The sequence below is a fragment of the Lepidochelys olivacea genome (assembly GCF_965140295.1).
Source record: "Lepidochelys olivacea isolate rLepOli2 genome assembly, chromosome: 1".
NCBI lineage: Eukaryota > Metazoa > Chordata > Testudines > Cheloniidae > Lepidochelys > Lepidochelys olivacea.
The window spans coordinates 181,642,779-181,663,946 of NC_140411.1; the positions used below are offsets into that span (position 1 = coordinate 181,642,779).

The 21,168-nt window shown below is 43.2% G+C and overlaps 2 protein-coding genes across 4 annotated transcripts in view; one reads left to right on the top strand and one right to left on the bottom strand.

The window, feature by feature from the left end:
• LOC311523636 (uncharacterized protein) overlaps nucleotides 1-17,922 on the top strand; it is a 114,831-nt gene extending 96,909 nt beyond the window's left edge. The window contains exons 4-5 of one of the 2 annotated variants that reach the window (XM_084633831.1): nucleotides 16,595-16,683; nucleotides 17,458-17,922. In XM_084633831.1, the coding sequence (XP_084489957.1) occupies nucleotides 16,595-16,683; nucleotides 17,458-17,506 (138 nt within the window). In that variant the 3' untranslated portion in view covers nucleotides 17,507-17,922. Of the gene's footprint in view, nucleotides 1-16,594; nucleotides 17,053-17,457 lie in introns of those variants that run through there. The other variant, XR_014712393.1, reaches the window with a different exon arrangement.
• The window catches only part of ROBO1 (roundabout guidance receptor 1), an 872,802-nt gene that overhangs the window by 537,972 nt on the left and 313,662 nt on the right, over nucleotides 1-21,168 (bottom strand). The window lies entirely within an intron of this gene.

Genomic DNA, 21,168 nt, shown 5'->3' on the forward strand with positions numbered 1-21,168 from the left:
TCATAGTCAGGGGTCTAGCCCTAAGTTTTACAACATGTTGTGTTACAGGAAAACTTTCAGGGTCTGTGCACTGAAGGTAGTTCCCTGTCCCTCATTTTATGAATATTGCTGAATTTCTCAATTAGGTTTTCACTTTATATGTTGCAAATCTGTTTGCATTAAGCTACAGCTAATCAAAATTAATCTGACTAAGAATACATTATTCAATGTCATAGAGAAAACGATCTACTGTATTGCTAGTGAGGGGGTGAACCAGAGAATGTTTTATAGCTTCAGTTTAAATAAGCCTCTTCCCCAAAATGTGGGTGCTTATCTGAAATTTTTGAGCTTGTGTTTATCCCTACTTTGTCCATTCTTTGACTTTCATCCTTCTCCTCCCCTTCTTGCAGCCGTACCCTTTTCACACCCTGGGCTTCAAAACCCTCTTCCAGTCAAACATGCTCCTTGGATTAGGAGCTGTGGAAATAGAGGAATCCGACTTCAATTTTGAGAGATGGTTTAATATTAATTATAATAAATAATAACAAGCCTAGCTCTTATATAGTGCTTTTTCATCAGTAGATCTCAATGTGCTTCACAAAGGAGGTCATTACCATTATCTTCACTTTACAGTTGGGGAAATGGAGGCACAGAGCGATAAATGAATTGTCTTAGGTTGCACAGTCCATCTTAAACAAAAGCACAGGGTCCCACTCTCAGAAAGGAGAGGGCAACCAAAAATTTGTGGATCCTTCTGAGCCTGATTTAATATACCAGTTCCTTTGCAGTCTGCCCTTTCTCTCCCCTCCCAAATTTTTCCTCTATATTTAGGCCCATTCTGGAAATTCCCCTCTCAGATTGGTAGCAGTAGGAGAAATACTCCTGTATTTATGAGCACCTTCAAATGGAGAAGAGCCTGAGGGCAGGGATCAGGAATGTCTGTTGTTCATTTCGTAGTTGTTTGTTAGACATGCAGAAGACTTGGTGAAGACCATGGACACAGCTGGGGTGGCCGAGCTGGGCTTAGATGGATAAAGCTGGGGATAGAGATTGAGCAGGAAAATCTCCATTAACCAAACTTTTGTGTGTGTGTGCGTGGCAAATTTATACAGGTCCAGATTGGTTCTTATTTTAACTAAATATGGTTTGAGCTGGTAGTGTTGAGATTTGGATTAGTTTTAGGACATGGTGTGGGGTTCAGGGTCATGGTCAGACCAAGGTTTAGATTTGGATGGTGGGAGATCTAATGAGCTGTTCTTTTAGGAAGTCTTGTGAGATCAGGTGTCCTTGTAAGGACAAAGTATTGCAAGAAAATCTGTTCTTGCAAAAGTTTGATTGTAACCAAACAGCACCTCAGAACAGAAAAGAAAGATGACAGCAGAGGTTTTGGAGCTTCCCCAAAACAGAAAGTGGATTCAAATCGGACCTCTCTCACCATACTTCTCAACATTGTAGGGCACAATGTATGACACAGACCTAAAATGAGGGACAACTGAGAGGCCTGTCCCCTAAGAAATCCACCTCAAAATATGAAAGGCTACAGAATCCAGGTTCTAGTGTTAGCCTGTCTTTAATGGAAGAAAACTGCACTTTGCCTATCCTTATTTATTACAATTTATTTATTTTATCACTGACATTCAGGATCATGAAAGCTAGCACTGGAACCACAGTGTGTTACGTTTGCAAACAGAAATGAAAATATACTATATGAAGTACTCCTCTGTGTGTGTGTCTGTCTAGCACTATGTAAAGTTGAGATTGTTCCAATGCAAACATAAGTAAGTCTGGGCATCCTCCTATATTTTAGATTTTACAGGCCCAGTAAAACTTGACCAAAACTTGATCTACTGATAGCTGTCACTTGTATGACTTAAACTTCAGTTTAGATTAATTAGATTAACAGACCTCATGCTGTAGGTTCCTGTACTTCCACCACAGCTATTAAATTACACACAAAGAATTTATGTTTTAGAGTCTTGCTTCCTTAAATCAAATTCCAGTCCTGTCACCTTTCTTTCATTTATAAGATTACAAGGCTCTCATTCCTTTTGTCATAAAACTGAACCTCTGCTAAATTCCATTCCAAGTACCTAATACGTTTATGATTTCTGTGCGTCTGATCAAGTATCAGCAAATCTTGAGTCAAGACTGGGTTAAAGCAGTTCACAATGGGTATCCTGTTAAAGAAATAAAGACAACTTGGAGAGAAGTGAGGGAAAGTGGGGTATATTTATCTTTGAAAGGCTCACAGCAAGCAATGCTACGTTGAAAGCCCAGAGAACAAATTAGCCTCTCAGAACCTTGTACATAGGAAGGTGCTAGAAGGCATGTGTCATTTGGAAGAAGCCAGTTTCATTTCTTATCATCATAGTCAACACGATGAAAAGCCAGTATGGCCTTGTGGTTAAGGCAGAAGGTTGGGCTACAGGAAAGGTGGGTTCATTTCTTGCGTTCAGAAACGGCCTGATGTGCTTACTTGACCCAGGGAGGAATCAGAGACCAAGTTGTGACTCTGAAAGCACAAGCACATTACTGAAGTAAGCCTGCAATCTAGCCCAGAGCTGTTTATGTATGCCTTTCCACTCAAATATCTGAACAGCCAAAAAAAAAAAAAAGACTTATTAACAGTACCAAAAATTGCTAGCAACAGTGGGAATGCTTGCATTGAGAGGCTGTTATTTTTATCACCATGATGTCTAACCTTGCTTTTAGCAAAGATGGACAAAATGGTGGTAAAAATGCTGGTGGACAGTCTAGAGTAGCATTCCCTTCATTGCAATCACTGATGGAGGTGCAACAGGGCTATATCAATGATGCGAAAATTTACGAAAAAAGCTCCGTGTAGGCAGGACATCACAGTCTAAGTCCTGTGTCTATTCAAATCATTACTTATTTTAGCAGTGTCTGCCTAGCTTTCTGTTTTTATTTTAATCGGTGGGAGTGCTCGCTGCCTAAGACTATGCCGTGTTGCAGATATAGGCTTACGACTCCAATTAAAGTCAATGGGTGTTGGACTAGAAATTAGGGCAGTACATGGCTCTTAATGATGGACACATTATCTTTGAGAGTAATGGCTTACCCACAATTGTATTTTTTTAAAACTCTATAATTAAAGCCATTTGGTATAAGTACACAGGAATGCAATAACTGGAAATCCCTTTTATTCATAACATGGGGGAGGGGAAAGAACTCACTCACAGCACATTGGGCCAATTCCAGTCTGGATGAAGGGATGCAACAGCAAAACTGCAGCTCTGTCAAATGACCTTCAGCTAGCTCATGTAGCCCACAAAGGCTGAGCCAAGCTAGTGCAGAGAAACACTGAATCAGTGGATCCCCGGGCAGTCTGTGCTAGAGGGACTCCAGTGGAGTTTTTTTTTTCTCTGGCTTGTATCTTCCAGACAGGCAGGAAATGATACATCTCGAGCAAAGGCTTCAATTTGCAGGTGCACTTCTCCTGTGAATCTGACCCACACTGAATAAAAATGACTCACAAAAAGCAATTAAAGGAAAAAATGACAAGTCATTGGACATTACTTTAAATGTTATGGTATGTGATATGTTATTTGTATTACAGTAGTGCCTAGAGGCCTCAGCTGGGATTGGTGCCCCATTGTGTTAGGCACTGTATGCACACATAGTGCAGAGGTCTTCAATCTGTGGGGCACCCCCCCTCCCCCCAGAGGGGCCTGCAGTAACTTTTTTTTGGGGGGGGGCGTGGTTATAAGGATATAAATGACTTAAATCATCATAAGAAAACAAATCATAGGAATCCATCAGGGGAACAACTGAATGGCCAAATGGATGTGTGGATCGCAAGGGAAAGCCATTTGAACCAAGTTGTTGAAAGTTCTGATTGTGTCTTAAATCACCCATCATATAATTGTTTGAAAAGCAGGAAGCCTGTGTGCGATTTACATGGCTATTGACAATATTACTGTCTCCATTTCCCGGATCAACCCCCACAGAGGGCGGGGAGGGAGCGCTGCCCAGTTCCACTCCTGGCCCCAGCCCCAGCTGCCAGCTCCACACCCAGGGATCTGCTCCTGGCCCTGGTTGTCAGCCCCAGGCCTGAGGAACTGTGCCCAGGGTCCCAACTGCCTGCCTTGTGCCCAGGACTATGGCTACAGGCCTCAGCGCCTGGCCAATGGTCTGCTCCCGCCCCTGCCCTTAGTTGTGGCCCCAGCCTTGGCCCCCTTACCCATGTCAGCGTCCCCATCCCAGAGCCATGGCCCCACTCCTGGCTCCATAAGGTAAAAAGTTTTGGGGACCACTGAGATTGTGAGAGTCAACTCCTGTCCCACAGAGCTTATAGCAGGGGTGGGCAAACTTTTTGGCCCGAGGGCCATATCTGGGTCGGGAAATTGCATGCAGGGCCATGAATGTAGGGTTGGGGTGCGGGAGGGAGTGTGGGAGGGGGTGCGGTGTGCAGGAAGGGGCTCAGGGCAAGAGGTTGGGGTGCAGGAAGGGGTGCAGAGTGTGAGAGGGGGCTCAGGGCAGGGGGTTAGTTGCAGGAGGGGTGCGGAATACAGCACGGGGCTCAGGGCAGGGGGTTGAGGTGCAGGAGGGGTGCGGCGGGGGCTCAGGGCAGGGTGTTGGGGTGCAGGAGGGGTGTGGCAGGGGGCTCAGGGCAGGGGAGTGGGGGTGCAGGATGGGTTTGGGGTGCGGGCTCTGGCCCGGCACTGCTTACCTAGAGTAGCTCCAGGGTGGCAGCAGCGCGCAGCAAGACTAAGGCAGGCTCCCTACCTGTCCTGGCCCCGCGCTGCTCCCGGTAGCGGACGGCACCACATCCCTGCGGCCCCTGGAGGAGAGGGGGGCACAGGGCTCCGTGCACTGCCCTCGCCTGCGGGTATCTCCCCCGAAGCTCCCATTGGCCGCAGTTCCCCGTTCCCGACAACGGGAGCTGCAGTGGATGGTGTCTGCAGGCGAGGGCAGCGTGCAGAGCCCTCTACCCCTCTCCATGGGCTGCAGGGATATGGTGCTGGCCGCTTCCGGGAGTGGCGCAAGGCCAGGGAAGGCAGGGAGCCTGCTTTAGCCTCACTGTGCCATGGGCTGGCAATCCCGCAGGCCGGATCCAAAGCCATGACGGCCGGATCCGGCCCGTGGGCCATAGTTTGCCCACCCCTCGCTTTTAATTTAAATAGACAAGGCACACTAATGATAGGAGGGGAAACAGACACAGAGTGGTAAAGTGATTTGCCATAGACTGCACAGCAGATTAATGGTAGAGACAGGATTAGAACCTAACCTTCCTGATGTCTAGGCTTGTGTTCTACCCACTACACAACACTGTCACTACCTTTTAGCTATCAGTAATGGTATCAATAAAAGCTATCAGATACCTTTAAGAACTAGACTGGGATTCTTCCATTACCACACACACACACACAAAGTCTCTCAATAATAGCAGATATAGGAAGTTCTTTCCCTCTTCCCTGTCTCTGAAAAAAAAATACATTCATGTTGCATATTCTCTCCCAAATCACAAATTTGAATTTTGGGCTATTTTCCCCCTCATTCTATTAACATACTCATTCTAGAAAAAAAGGCACATGATTAAAGATACATTCTTTGAATGAAAAAGGGGAAAGAATTCTTAGTGCCACAGATGGCTGTCAGAATGAAATGAAGCTTGTGTGTGCTAAGGGAATCAGATGCAAGTGTGAAATCTGAACAGAAAGGAACACAGCAGAAGGCAACATTTCAAAAGGCATTTGGCATCAACTGGCATTGTGAGGGTTAATTTACCGCCAGGAATTGCTGAGCCTTTCACTCTCGGTAGAGACACAATAGACAGATCCCAAAAGTGCCCATCTTAATCACAGATGCTGAGGATTAATGCTAAAATGAAAGCTTCATGAATATTAAAAATATCAAAACTGCTAATGATGTAGCAGAGTTTGGAATAACGTCCAATCTGAAAATCTAAGGCTATGGCATGCAGGCATAGTAAGACACTGTCTTTTTAAAACTGATTAAACCTACTCAATTTGTAACAGAAAGAGGCTTATGCATATTAGGAGCTGCATTGACTGCCAAACTTTACAAATTGCACAGACTAATTACCATAATTAAGCCCTGGATTGAAGAAGAAAATTCCATTTATCTCAGAATGACTCAGTGGAACTTCAACAAAGAAGGCAAAGAACATCAGATGTTTTTTCCTCCCAAAGTGGTGATTCAAAAGCAGAGGTGAAAAAAAATAATCATCAAAGAATGACAATATAGGAATAGTATTGTTTGAAAATCATGAAAATCATTCAGGGCCTGATCTTGGAATGTAATGAGCACTCTCAATTCCACTGGCTATCAGGCTAAGTGCTTTTTTCCCCCTTCAAATATGTTCTCAATGAGGAAAAAAATCCAAATATTTTTGTACAGCCATTTTTAGCTTATCATCTGAATCTACACCAAATTCCTTTCACTATGCTTAATCATACTCAGAGAGCACTGACTACGACTTGATCAGCTGCAACTTTCCTGCTGCTATAAGTGTCTGATATTTGCTCTCTCACATCAACAATGAGCAGTTATCATGAATGATGAGATAACAGCTACAAGTTTTTAGGATACAGATTAAATATTACTCTGACATCAAGCTTGACCCAAAGCCTACTGAAGTCAATAGAAAGACTTCCACGGACCTCACTGGGATTTGGATCAGACTCTTACTTGCAGTATAACCACAAAAGCAAAATGCTTTATTACAGGCAATAATTCAGATATCCAGCTAGATGTTACTTTCTTTTTTGTCTTCATTTATGATACAGACTAACATAATGTGAAGGGCACAAACCAGTGACGCACGAGTTCAAATAAAGCACTATGCATGCAATACAGTTAAAGTGGACATGTTTGATTTTCCAAGTATTTGCAGCTTTTTAGACAGATGCTACACAACTCTACCCATGAGATTGCTTTCTTTCATGAATGGTTCCATCAGTAATATGATTGTTTCCCCTTTCTCTCACCGGTTATTTCATTTTAGCTTGCAACTACACATTTACCTAATCCTTACCTATAAGAAGGTGTCTGTCTCAATACATGTTCAAGTGTCATTCAGACACAGTGTATTAATCAAGATGACCCTGAGTAGTATATTCAGATCTGCAATAAAGATATGTACACCATGGGAGTTTTTTTTAGTAAAAAATGTTTTCTTTCACCTCATTTTTACAAAATTGAGCTGAATTTTGGCCACTATTGAATGCAGCATAATTGTTTAATTATAATACACTCAGTCAATAAAGTGTAAGCCAATAATTAGTTGTAAAAAACAAATGCAAATTTGGAAGCCAAGGTAACTGTAAGGGAAAAGAAGAGGTGGAGATGCATCAATGAAAAATATTAATGTTACAAGTTATTGTATTCAGTTACAATATTATGAAGGCCATGGGGCAACCCAGCCAATACATGGGGAAATGGAGCTTTGCAGGGGGACATAAGGCATGATTTCAGTAGCGCAGAAGACCAGAGGTGGGACATTGGTAGTATGCAGCAGATGCGAAGGGAGGAGAATGTGAACCAACAGTGATAGGTATCCATATAGATAACTATCAACACTGATACAGACTTCTTAAGAAACTTTAGGAATACTCTTTGGCTAACTTTGCTAAAAATTACAGTTGCTAAAGTACATATTTTACCAACACAAGCATTCAAAAGTCAAGAAATCACTAGTTAAATCCTTATCCAATCCTTACAACCAACGCTCATTATTTAATCTTGCACTGTTATTTGCTGCTATTACTGCTGAAAGGGAGCACAGAATAAATCATCTTGCATCCTAATGTTAAAATGTCAGATTCCTTTTGAATGAAGCTGACAGCATAAATAAACCCCATTTTCTCCACAATTCTACAGACAACTGTGAATTCTAGCGGCCAAACAGACATTCCACAACCAATTCTGTGCCAGTAGAACCACAGGAAACATGAAGCACAATTTTGTGTTGGTGGTGGTGGTGGGTGGGGTTTTTTGGGGGTTTTTTTTTGGCTAACATCTGTCATGTCAGCTGAATTCAGAGCGGATTAAAGAGCAAGTGGCAGCTAAAGGCAAGAGGGTGTTCTTTCAATACTCCACCAGTAAGACACTGATTGACTGAGCTCATACTAGCCATTCACAGTTCAACACCTTCAGTGAAAAATGCCAACACTTAAGATATACATGCTTCACCTGACCCTTTGTTTGATGAATCATTCCTTGAGTATTTGTGTTAGAATCAACTTGATATACAAAATATACAGTTATGTGTGACTGTCTCACACTGTCTCACATCACACCATTTCAAGTGACTTTATGGGGGAAAACCTTTTATACAAGATCTTTTAAACAAGGTCTAAAAATATATACTGCTGAATGGTATAAATAGTATAGTAAATTTGTTAATGATGTTATTTGATAAACAGAATAAATTAATGTAGTCTACAGCGAACAAAAACATGTACCAACTTTAGTTATGAATTGTATAGATATCAAAGGTTTCTAGTATTGGATAGAGGGTTGTTTTTCAGACTTGAGATGGGATTTTCAATAGTGCCTACTTGATTTAGGAATAGGTCTTAATACACTTGTAACTGCTGTAGTGAAACTCCACTTATTGTACAGAGCGGTCAAAAAGCCAAATTTCTTAAATGCATATTCATAAATTTTCACTCTGTTTTTAGTTCAGCTTCATTCCACTATAACCAGTTTTGACTGTGCTAATAATTCCTGTAATCCAGGGAGCCCTCAATGCCAATGGCAGAGGGCACACCATACCATAACTCTCATCAGGCCTGACGCACCAATTTGCCCAATTCACTGTTGTCATAATCCGTATGTAAAAGGTGTCATGTAAGGTGTCATATGCAAACTGGAAACACGCTGGACATTAATATTATTGTGTGATGTATGTATGGGTGGTGCCTAAAGAATTATAGATGTGTTCTGGGAATATGCTCCTAAACCCAGCCTGTCCCAGGCAAAGGAATGTTGTTTTGCAGGCTTGACTGTGTCGCCAACGTACATTAAGCAAAGCATGACCAAAGACAAAGAAAGACACATTTAAATGTAAGGTAAACAAAGCCATCAGGCAGGCAAGGGGAAGAAGACAGAAGGTGGATAGAAAGTTGGCTAGATTGTCGGGCTCAACGGGTAGTGATCAATGGCTCCAGGTCTAGTTGGCAGCCAGTATCAAGTGGAGTGCCCCAAGGGTCGGTCCTGGGGCTGGTTTTGTTCAATACCTTCATTAATGATCTGGAGGATGTTGTGGATTGCACCCTCAGCAAGTTTGCAGATGACACTAAACTGGGAGGAGAGGTAGATACGCTGGAGGGTAGGGATAGAATACAGAGGGACCTAGACAAATTAGAGGATTGGGCCAAAAGCACCTAGGCATGACAGTGGACGAGAAGCTGGATATGAGTGAACAGTGTGCCCTTGTTGCCAAGAAGGCCAATGGCATTTTGGGATGTATAAGTAGGGGCATTGCCAGCAGATCGAGGGACGTGATCGTTCCCCTCTATTCGACATTGGTGAGGCCTCATCTGGAGTACTGTGTCCAATTTTGGGCCCCACACTACAAGAACGATGTGGAAAAATTGAAAACCATCCAGCGGAGGGCAACAAAAATGATTAGGGGACTGGAACACATGACTTATGAGGAGAGGCTGAGGGAACTGGGATTGTTTAGTCTGTGGAAGAGAAGAATGAGGGGGGATTTGATAGCTGCTTTCAACTACCTGAAAGGAGGTTCCAAAGAGGATGGCTCTGGACTGTTCTCAGTGGTAGCAGATGACAGAACAAGGAGTAATGGTCTCAAGATGCAGTGAGAGAGGTTTAGGTTGGATATTAGGAAAAACTTGTTCACTAGGAGAGTGGTGAAACACTGGAATGCGTTACCTAGGGAGGTGGTGGAATCTACTTCCCTAGAAGTTTTTAAGGTCAGGCTTGACAAAGCCCTGGCTGGGATGATTTTGTTGGGGATTGGTCCTGCGTTGAGCAGGGGGTTTGTCATAAATATAAAGGGAAGGGTAAACCCCTTTGAAATCCCTCCTGGCCAGGGGAAAGCTCCTCTCACCTGTAAAGGGTTAAGAAGCTAAAGGTAACCTCGCTGGCACCTGACCAAAATGACCAATGAGGAGACAAGATACTTTCAAAAGCTGGGAGGAGGGAGAGAAACAAAGGGTCTGTGTCTGTCTGTAGTCGTCTTGGCCGGGGACAGAACAGGAATGGAGTCTTAGAACTTTTAGTAAGTAATCTAGCTAGGTATGTGTTAGATTATGATTTCTTTAAATGGCTGAGAAAAGAATTGTGCTGAATAGAATAACTATTTCTGTCTGTGTATCTTTTTTGTAACTTAAGGTTTTGCCTAGAGGGGTTCTCTATGTTTTTGAATCTAATTACCCTGTAAGATATCTACCATCCTGATTTTACAGGGGGGATTTCTTTATTTCTATTTACTTCTATTTTTTATTAAAAGTCTTCTTGTAAAACACTGAATGCTTTTTCATTGTTTTCAGATCCAAGGGTTTGGGTCTGTGGTCACCTATGCAAATTGGTGAGGCTTTTTATCCAACATTTCCCAGGAAAGGGGGAGTGCAAGTGTTGGGAGGATTGTTCATTGTTCTTAAGATCCAAGGGTCTGGGTCTGTAGTCACCTAGGCAAATTGGTGAGGCTTTTTACCAAACCTTGTCCAGGAAGTGGGGTGCAAGGTTTTGGGAAGTATTTTGGGGGGAAGGACGCGTCCAAACAGCTCTTCCCCAGTAACCAGTATTAGTTTGGTGGTGGTAGCGGCCAGTCCAAGGATAACGGGGGTAATATTTTGTACCTTGGGGAAGTTTTGACCTAAGCTGGTAAAGATAAGCTTAGGAGGTTTTTCATGCAGGTCCCCACATCTGTACCCTAGAGTTCAGAGTGGGGGAGGAACCGTGACATGGATCCCACCGCTGCCACCATGTCACGGTTCCTCCCCCACTCTGAACTCTAGGGTACAGATGTGGGGACCTGCATGAAAAACCTCCTAAGCTTATCTTTACCAGCTTAGGTCAAAACTTCCCCAAGGTACAAAATATTACCCCCGTTATCCTTGGACTGGCCGCTACCACCACCAAACTAATACTGGTTACTGGGGAAGAGCTGTTTGGACGCATCCTTCCCCCCAAAATACTTCCCAAAACCTTGCACCCCACTTCCTGGACAAGGTTTGGTAAAAAGCCTCACCAATTTGCCTAGGTGACTACAGACCCAGACCCTTGGATCTTAAGAACAATGAACAATCCTCCCAACACTTGCACTCCCCCTTTCCTGGGAAATGTTGGATAAAAAGCCTCACCAATTTGCATAGGTGACCACAGACCCAAACCCTTGGATCTGAAAACAATGAAAAAGCATTCAGTGTTTTACAAGAAGACTTTTAATAAAAAATAGAAGTAAATAGAAATAAAGAAATCCCCCCTGTAAAATCAGGATGGTAGATATCTTACAGGGTAATTAGATTCAAAAACATAGAGAACCCCTCTAGGCAAAACCTTAAGTTACAAAAAAGATACACAGACAGAAATAGTTATTCTATTCAGCACAATTCTTTTCTCAGCCATTTAAAGAAATCATAATCTAACACATACCTAGCTAGATTACTTACTAAAAGTTCTAAGACTCCATTCCTGTTCTGTCCCCGGCCAAGACGACTACAGACAGACACACAGACCCTTTGTTTCTCTCCCTCCTCCCAGCTTTTGAAAGTATCTTGTCTCCTCATTGGTCATTTTGGTCAGGTGCCAGCGAGGTTACCTTTAGCTTCTTAACCCTTTACAGGTGAGAGGAGCTTTCCCCTGGCCAGGAGGGATTTCAAAGGGGTTTACCCTTCCCTTTATATTTATGACAGGGTTGGACTAGATGACCTCCTGAGGTCCCTTCCAACCCTGAGATTCTATGATTCTATGATGACCACTTAACAATTGGAGGATGAAGACTGCACCCCCAGAAGCCTTTCTGTCTCTGGGCAGCCCTCTTAGAGGCAAAGCAAAGAATTTCAACCTGGCATTTTAATCTGTCAATATTCATATTTGATAGAGTGTAGTGATACTGATAAAGTTTAAATCCTGTCTCTTTAAAGGGAGACTGAGCAGCTCCAGCCAGGGAACAAAAACGGTTGTATTTCTAGTCACCTGGAGCTTTGAGGCTGAATAAAGCACAGGCGAGATCTAAGGAACTTTAGTAATGCTAGAGTTTGAGAGAGGAATTTGGAAAATACCTGCAGTTCTCCACAATGGTTGCATGAAAACACTTGTTTGTACTTTGATACAGAAGTGTCCAATGCCACATGGAGCATCTTTATTCATCCTTAGCCTATAAATATGCACTAGATAGTGGCTAGATAAAATAGCTCCTAGAACTGGAGATAGAATACATTATGTTTCACCTGTAGTTTACTGGTTCAAATTCGATCAGATCTGTAGTGAAAGTAAGTCAATGGCTCTTTGGTAACCTGAGTAGGTCTTATTACAGCTTCTAAAACAGGACAATTCCCAATGGGAAACCAAACGGCATTCTCATCAGACAGGCCAGAATAAGCATGAGACTGAATTACTCTCTTAGTGACATAGAGGATTCTTGCAGAGCAGTATGGGGAGGGCACATGCCGGGCAGTATGTAAGGAAGCTTACAGTGCCTTATCCAGGTTGTAGCTCTCTGTGGATGCACAAGGGCCTTCAGTCTTTGAGTGCTAATGTGGCATTAGCATTTACTAAAGTCATCGTCCATATGCCCCATATGCATAAGTTCATACACACTGGAGTCCACTCTCTACTCCTGAGGGAATTCTGCGCCAAAAAATTAAAAAAAATGTGCATAATATTTTAAAATTCTGCACATTTTATTTGACAATAAATGGCAGTGGGGAGCACGGGTCACTGACTGCACTGAGGTGGGAGATCACCCTGAAGCCCCCACCTCCCCCGGTACAGAGACTCGGCAGTGGGGCTGCACCTGACACTGACACAGTGCAAGGGCTGGGCCTGCCCCAGAAACGCCCCAGGGCCCTGTCCCCCTGTGCCAGACAAGTGCGAACAGACAGGCTCAGCTCAGCTCAGCAGGATCCAAGTCTGGGGGGGGGAGGGGTTAGTGTGGGGGATCCAGGTGTGGGGTGAGAGGTTTCTGTGTGGGGCAAACAGGGTGTGGGTGGCTCAGTGGGAAATCTGGATGCACAGGGGCTTGTTGGGGTGTTTCGGGTGCAGGCGCAATGGGACACTGCAGGGGAGTCAGGTGAAGGTGGTTGGGGCTCAGGAGGGGGGAAGCTAGGTGTGTGGAAATGGGGCTCGGTGGGGGGGTCTGGGTGTGGGAGGCTCAGTAAGGGGGTCCAGGTGCTGGGTGAGTGGGGCTTGATGGGGTAGGGGTACAGGTTCAGCTGGTTGGGGATCAGTGGGGTGGGAGGCTCATCAGAGGAGTCCAGGTGTAGGGAGTAGGGCTTGTCAGGGTGAGAGTTCGATAGACCTGCTTAATGGGGGAGCCCCAGCTATTGCCGAGGGAATGCTGCATGCCAGGCTCCTGCTTCCCCCCATGATTCCCCTATCTCCTTTTATTTTCCATCCCTCTCCCTTTATTCCCACATTCCCCTCCCACTGCCCTATTCCACCCCTCATTCCTTCCCCACTGTCTCTTCCCCCACCCCTCATCCCCACTTCTCCAGCCCCACTGCGGGCACTCCCTGTTGCACAGAAAACAGGAAGGCTCCCAACTGGCACTAGGACCCAGGAGGCAGCATTCAGCTGCAGAATCAGTGAAGCCAAGACACAGCTTCCTTCCACTGGGCAACTCTGCGCTTGCAAAATGAGGTGGGGCAGTGGCATGTAACACTGTGTGCCCCCATTCCTCGCCTCTGTTTGGAGGGGGCAATCCCCCCCCCAAAAATGCACCCATGATCACCCCCACCCTCTCCTCCACACACGGCTTCTCTGACATTTTCTGCAGGGAAACACTGTGGGCATGCTGTCACACAGAATCTCCCCAGGAGTAACTATCTAAAATTCTTGCTGTGGCTACTTCTGTTACTCAAGGAAATGTTATCCCTGTTATACATGCTGTGGGTGTTGATCCTGCATACAGTCATGGGAACAATTCAAGGAGGAGGGGTGAGAAGAGAAACCCAGCTTTATGAATCAGCAAAGAAAAAGGGAGCTGCTGGCAGGGCTGGATTGAAGCATATGCAAACTAGGCAAATGGCTAGAACCCAAATGCATGGGGGTAGCCTGGGGCCCAACAAACAGCCATACAGTACACTTGCTGCAGTCAGGCTGGCCAAGCTGTACATACACTGGGACCGGCTTCTAATCCACTCACTCGTATTTTTTGAGCGGCCCTTCATCACAAGTAAGCGGCACTCTAAGCAGCAACACGATGAGCAGCCAATCCCAGCGGATTCAAAGCATGGCCAGGCCAGCCAGAAGGAGTGTACTGCATCTGCCTAGATTATCTATGCATTAATCCAGCCCTGCCAGGAGCTCCCTTCTTCTTTCCTGATTCCTGAAGCTGGATTAACCCATCAGTGGGCTTTTAACCATATATTTATGGACCCTTACCTTCCTATGAATAACAACATAACTTTCCACTATCACAATATAATGCAACCATCTATATTCTGTGTCTTGTTATGGACATCTCAGCCATTTACCTCTAGAATTAATTAATCTGGATTTTCACTTTCCTGTCCTCATTCAACTCAGTAACTCCATTATTCCTCTCACTTGGAGTCATATGGCACTAGCTTGAGTGGTCCATGCTGCTGCAGTCTTCTTTTTCAATTACTGTGGAGATTAGTACATATGTTGCCTCAGTAGTCTACGAGTTAAAGCACGCAACTCCAGTGTTCTACTTTTGGGTTAGTCAGTGATTTTCCTGTGTGTCTTTTGTACGTCACTTTCATTCTCTGTACCATCAATTTCCCCACCTATAAAGTGGGAATAATAGTTTACAAGGTACTTTGAGTTTCCATTTATAAATATTTGTAATGCACTTAAAGATATACAAGGTGCTAGCAAAAATGCAAAGTAGGAGTTATACAAAGGACAAACTAAATGGCACCACCACCCGTGACCAGTGGTGCTAATAGGGGCCTATTTTTGCTACACAGAATGGTTGCACGCACTTGGCAACATTTCTTCTCAAACCACTTCAATGCTGCATGATTCTGAATGAGTGCTAGATCCCTCTCTGATGACAGAAGATGTTAACTGCTGCAATTAATGGGCTGCTTATGCAGACTACTAATAGACAAGGTTACTCCTGACACACAGCTACCATAACTGAACAATCTAATTGCAAATTAAATTAATTTAAATACATCTCTGGCACAGGGACAGAGGAGAAGGGATGGGAGAAGAGGGTGCAAAACACCTGCTCCTCTGTGAGCCAGTGATAAAGCATGGAGCACAACATTATTCTCTGACATACTGTCATACTGAGAATTGATGCTGGAACACAAGTTTTGCCATAGTGGATCTGGCCACTGGGTCCATCAGTTCCAGATTTCTGCCCACACTAGGTGTTCAGAGGAAGGTGAAGATCTCAATGCATTTAGCCTATTGGACAATGCTGGACATGGAGGAAACCATAATTGAGTTTGTGTAACTTGTAGACATCTCTTTGTGCCCTGAAACATGAGATTAGTTTACAATTATGAAAGTAGCTGACAGGTCAGCACAACACCTTGCCTCTACTTTAAATTCTCGTGAGTTCCCCATAACAGTGGTTCTCAAACTTTCTTTTTTGCGGACCACTTGAAAATCGCTGAGGGTCTTGGCGGACCCCGTAATGATCTTTCCAAATGTTTGTACCATTAGAAAACTATTGTAAAGAGCTTTGGATAAAAGCACTATATTAAATAAAACCTTAATAATAATTAAGGTTTTCGGTTCTACAAATAAAAGCGCACAACTCATATTTTAATATCAGTAATCTTACCTTTCTAACGCGATGGATGTGCCCTCTCCCCTGCCGTGGCAGCCCCTGAGCTTGGGCTGGGAAGGTGGGGGAGTTTCTCCCTCTCTCCCCTGCCACAGCAGCCCCTGTGCTGAGGCTGAGAAGGAGGGCTGTCTCTGCCCAGAAGCTGCAGCTCTGGAGCTGGAGAAAGTCACCTCTTTCTCTGGCCACCACAGCCCTGCACGTCCCAAATTCCCCCCAACACTTCTTCTCACCCCACTACCCCCTCCCATCTACCCTCTATTCACCCCAAGGCCACCACCTTACCTTACATGTGCATCTTCTCCAGGGTCCAGGCACCTAATTAGATTATCTTTGTCATTTATGAGAAGAGGTTGGTATGTCATTAACTAAATGAAGCTTGACAGTGAGAATCCAGTCTATAAAATATTAATACCCAAGGTTTATGCCATTTTCAGAGTGAACTAATTTCTTGATCTCACGTATAATTTTATTTACTAATTTCTCCAAGAAGGACTGTTGCAGATCAGCCAACTCTAACATCTTTTTACATGTGGCCACCTCATGGGATTGTGCTGCTGAAAGACATGAGCCCCCAAAATGGGAAAGTGTCACAAAAAATAGTATGATTTAAGAAAATCACAAGACAGACTGAGCATCTTTATAAAGTAACAGGGATTTCTTACTTGTTTTTAGCACAAAGGAAAAGAAAATGAAAAAAAGCTACCCTCAGACCTTTTCCAAGGGTCAGATTCCAGCATAACAGAAATTCTGCACTCTGCAAGGTGAGTCCAGGGCAGGAGTTGACGGCCTGACGTAGCACCTCCAACTCAGAGAAAGCCTGTTCTAGCGGATTTCTGTGTCAGTGATCATCAAAAGCCCTTCTGGACTGTGACCACAGATCAGTGAGTGTATCTCATGGACCAACCTGACTTTTCAATGGCTCTGTGTACAGCTCCCACTCTGATTATCCTCGCTACTTGCAATAATTAGTTGCGGATTGTGTGTCAGGCTGCTGCTGGACAGAATCCAACTGCATATTAATGCTGCTTTTACCATGTATCTGCATTTGTGGGAAGAGGGTGTTTACATCACTTTCAGTGTCCAGAATGTGGTTCCGCATTTGTCATTCATTTTGATGCAGTGTATGTTTGTATGTGTATGTATTATATTTAATTTCATATTGGTATATTTTTGTTCTCATTCCTCTCTACAAGAATATATTTGGTTGCTGCTAGAAAAAATATAGTAACATGTTGGCTTATACTACACCTGGCTGTTTAGTAGCCCCATAATAATGAAGCTCTGTGGACTCAGCCTTGTATTCTGTATCAGTTAAAGTTACTTTCCCAGCTGAGATGATTTAGTAACTTTTAACCAAGGGGACAGAATGCCAGAGTGGTAAGCAGATTTTAATACAGATGTCAAATACAATAGTCTGTTTATAGGTGAAAGTTACACGGCGATTAGGATCACAATAGCTCAGATTTCATGTTTCTGTAGAGAGCACTAATGAACAGGATCCATTGTCTATGCTAAAAATATTTACACACACACAGGTTTCTCAGATGGCCACCTCTCACCTTCCGGAGTGTCGACGGCTTCTGAATGGCAAATTGTTATCTCAGGTGCAGCATCTTGCTCAAAGGCAGAGCTCAATCACTGGTTATGCTCTATTTCTTCCTACCTATTGTTGTATTGGTTCTCCATGCTTTCAGCAGTTGGAATATTTACACCCACTATCACATCTTGCTCAAGATTTTGCCTTGCTATAAAGTATATGTGGAATGCACATTTCTAGAATGCTCTCTTCTCATTGGGGATCTTTGCCAGTTAAACGGATTTAGGTCATTACTTCTACTTTTCCCTCCAATAGGCAAGTCTACAACACAGGCACCATGTATTAAAACAGGTGCCCTGGGTACTGCAGTTTACGATCCATATATTATAGACCCCTCATATGCATATTTCCTAAAAACTTCTTGAGAACAATTAAGTCTAACTGTTCTCCTACTGGTTGACATTCCAGCTAGAGCAACTGAACTGACCGATTGGATAATGGCTGGTCAAAGGTGCATGGTTGTATCTCTAATAAAAGAGGTTGCCAACGATTTTCCACTGGGAAAACCCCCAGCCAGACTGGATGGTCGGCTGTACAAGGACTCAATATGCAGCTTGTCCCCTCTTCTTAAAAAGGGAGCTAGAAAGTGTTGTCCAGAACTCCTTCTCCCACTGAGCAGCAACAGCAGCTACTCTCTCAATCGTAGGTCTCAGAGTCACCATCAGGGCCCATCTGGGACAGAATACGCAACTGCAGCTGGAGTGCTGTCCCTAATTTAACAAGTCTCTGGAACAGCTACTCAGGGAACTATCACTACTGTTCCTGTTGGGCTGCATTTTGATGAAGTGGCCTTTTCCATTCAGAAATTCTTCAGTCATTTGCCATCACCTGAGCTTCTAAACATTACCTTATTCCCAACCATGTGTGGAGTGAGATTTGGTTGAAATGCAGAGATCCACATTACTGAGTAGGCCCATCCAAAAATATGGATTCTCTTGATTGGGGAGGGATGCTACCATGCTTTTCCTTGGTTAGAAATCCCTTCATGAGTCTCTGCTACCTCTATCTTTGAATCAATCAGGCACTCTTCTTGTCAACCCATGGAGTAATAAAAGGGACAAGTAAGGCAAACAAGCTTTTTCATTCTGCAACTGGCTGTGATATGAATTGGGGAATTCTAAAATCACTGAACTCCTGGAATTTCATGCAACTCCCAAATTATTTTTGACAGCATGAGGCTGTTGAACTAGACCTTTCTCAAAAATCCACTTCTTTTGCATGTACAGTTGACTGTCCCCATGGGACAGCTGTTCTGAAATCCCAAAATGAACATGTATACATTAAATTGTGAAGGGAAGATGCTTCAACATGGTGGTGCCAGAAAAGGAGACAGCCGAGTGGAGATAATAAACGGTGTTAGGCAAACGCAAACTCTGCTTCAGTTTGTAGAAACTACATCAGACACATCAGCAAAACACAGTGGACATAGGGCACAGGTATTCCAGTTGCTGTGTTTTCCTTATTCTTTGACTGAGTTGCCTGCTGCAAAAAATATTCCCCGAATCCCTCCTCCCCATGCATGTTTTGGGATTTTAGTCAGGTTTTTATGTCAGTTAGTTTAAAAATGACGGCAAGCATGGGATAAAACACAAGTATTTAAATGATCTTACTAAAAGAGTGGTTTCACAAGTAAACTTTGTCAAGAGGATAGTTGAGTCCAGTGACAGAGCACAGATAGTAGAAGTGTATATTCACTACACAGGAACCAAACCATTTTTTTTTGCATTACATTACACATACATATATCTCCATGTATTTACTGTAGTATCTGAGAATTCCATAACATTTAGAAGCCTAAAGAATGGACGACTAAGTTATATTTCTAGGTGGATCAATCCAGGAACTTCAATTTTAGAACTGTCATAAGTTAGTAGGGCACTAAAAATAGATTATCTAAAATATGTCTGCCAAGAAGAGCAGAAGAATTGACATTTACCTTTTAATAGTGCTGAGTTGACCAAATATATAAAAATCAATTACATTTGCAAGTCATTCCACAAAATATATATCTTATAAATATTTATTTCTCTTCCTTTTCTTATATCTGTGGGTTGATTTTTAAATATGATGTATGACTGTTGGACATGCATTATTATTTAATCTCAGAGATCTATTCAGATTAGTAGTTCATATATTATTTCAATTCATCTAACCTATATTTCCAACAACCCTAAAGAAGACTAATGGCTTTATGTCATTAAAAAATAGCCATAAAAACAATATGGGCAAAAATTTCTGACCACTTTCAACAGTCTCTCAGAAGCAAACTTCTCATTTGGAAATCATTGTTAAAATTATTATTTTGTTTGTCAGCACTGTAATAAAACAATTAAATGTACATTAAAGATTCCCCCCACTACTACCCAATTTGCCATCTTCAACAACCCCTATAAACTAATCCCAGGGCTTTGTAATATAATTTTATTTGACCTTTAGTTAAAGAAAATCTTTTTAGTAAACAACTTTGGCTGGTTACTCTAGTGGTCAATTAAAACCAGCTTCACCGGTAGACTTGTAACCGCTAATAAAAAAAATAAAAATCAAGGTAGAGGTAGTGGCGCATTATAGGAAAGGAGAGGTAGTTTCCAGTCACAGTTAAAACAAGCACTGATTAGGCCCTTGCTCAAACAACAATAAATAAATAAATAAAAATACTGTGTATGTTAATAACCTTAGCAGTTATTTTAAAGGAGGTCATTGAAAAGATGATGATGGGTCAACTCCAGCAACAGCTGGATTCCACACCTTTACTTGATCTATAACGGTCTGGGCTCCAACATGGGTATGGAACTGAAACAGTTTTGATATCAGTGGTTGATCTCCTTACAGCAGTGGACAAGGGGAGACTGTCACAAATATTGTCTGTCAGCTGCTTTTGATGCTACTGACAAAAAAGAAATGTTGACTTGTCTGTGAGCTCTTATGGGAAGAGAGAGAGGGACACTTCAGTGGCATATAATAGAGCATTTTCTCAGAGGTCCCAGAGCATAATTCTGGGCACTTATGCATGAGGGTGCCAGAACCTTTGTAGAAGTGGTGGGGCCAAGGCCAAAGTGCTCCCTCCCTTTCCACAGCTGGCTACTCTTGTGGTAAGCCCGCTGCTGTCTCTTCTGATGCCACAACAGCCCCCTGTAGGTGAAAGATATAATTGCAGCGCTTAACCGGCAGTGGGATTTGTGAAACATTCTATTCTTTATTGGCATGAATAATAATCAGCTTTGCCATCTTACACTGAGCTCAGATTCTGCAGTCCCATTACACTCCCAATGTCTGATTATGATAGCGATTTGGATAAAGGTGACTGGTTGTGACTCTTCCTAGATGAGATAGAAGTAATGCTTGTCAGAAAGGAACCGTGTCCAGAAGGGTGGGTATTGTCAGGAATCAGGGCCTGCAGCAGAGCCAGGCCCCAAACAACCAAATTAGTGTAGCTGGCCTGTAGTAGGCTGCCTGATTGACTACATGACCTGATCAGTGGAACAGGTCAACAGACCAGCTCTTAAGTCCAACAGCAGTTTGACAGCTTCTCAAGAAATTTGCCTATGGTGGTGGCAACTCCTGTATCTGCTTGTTCCAAGCCTTGCCTCTACCTCAGGGGTCGGCAACCTTTCAGCAGTGGTGTGCCAAGTCTTCATTTATTCACTGTAAT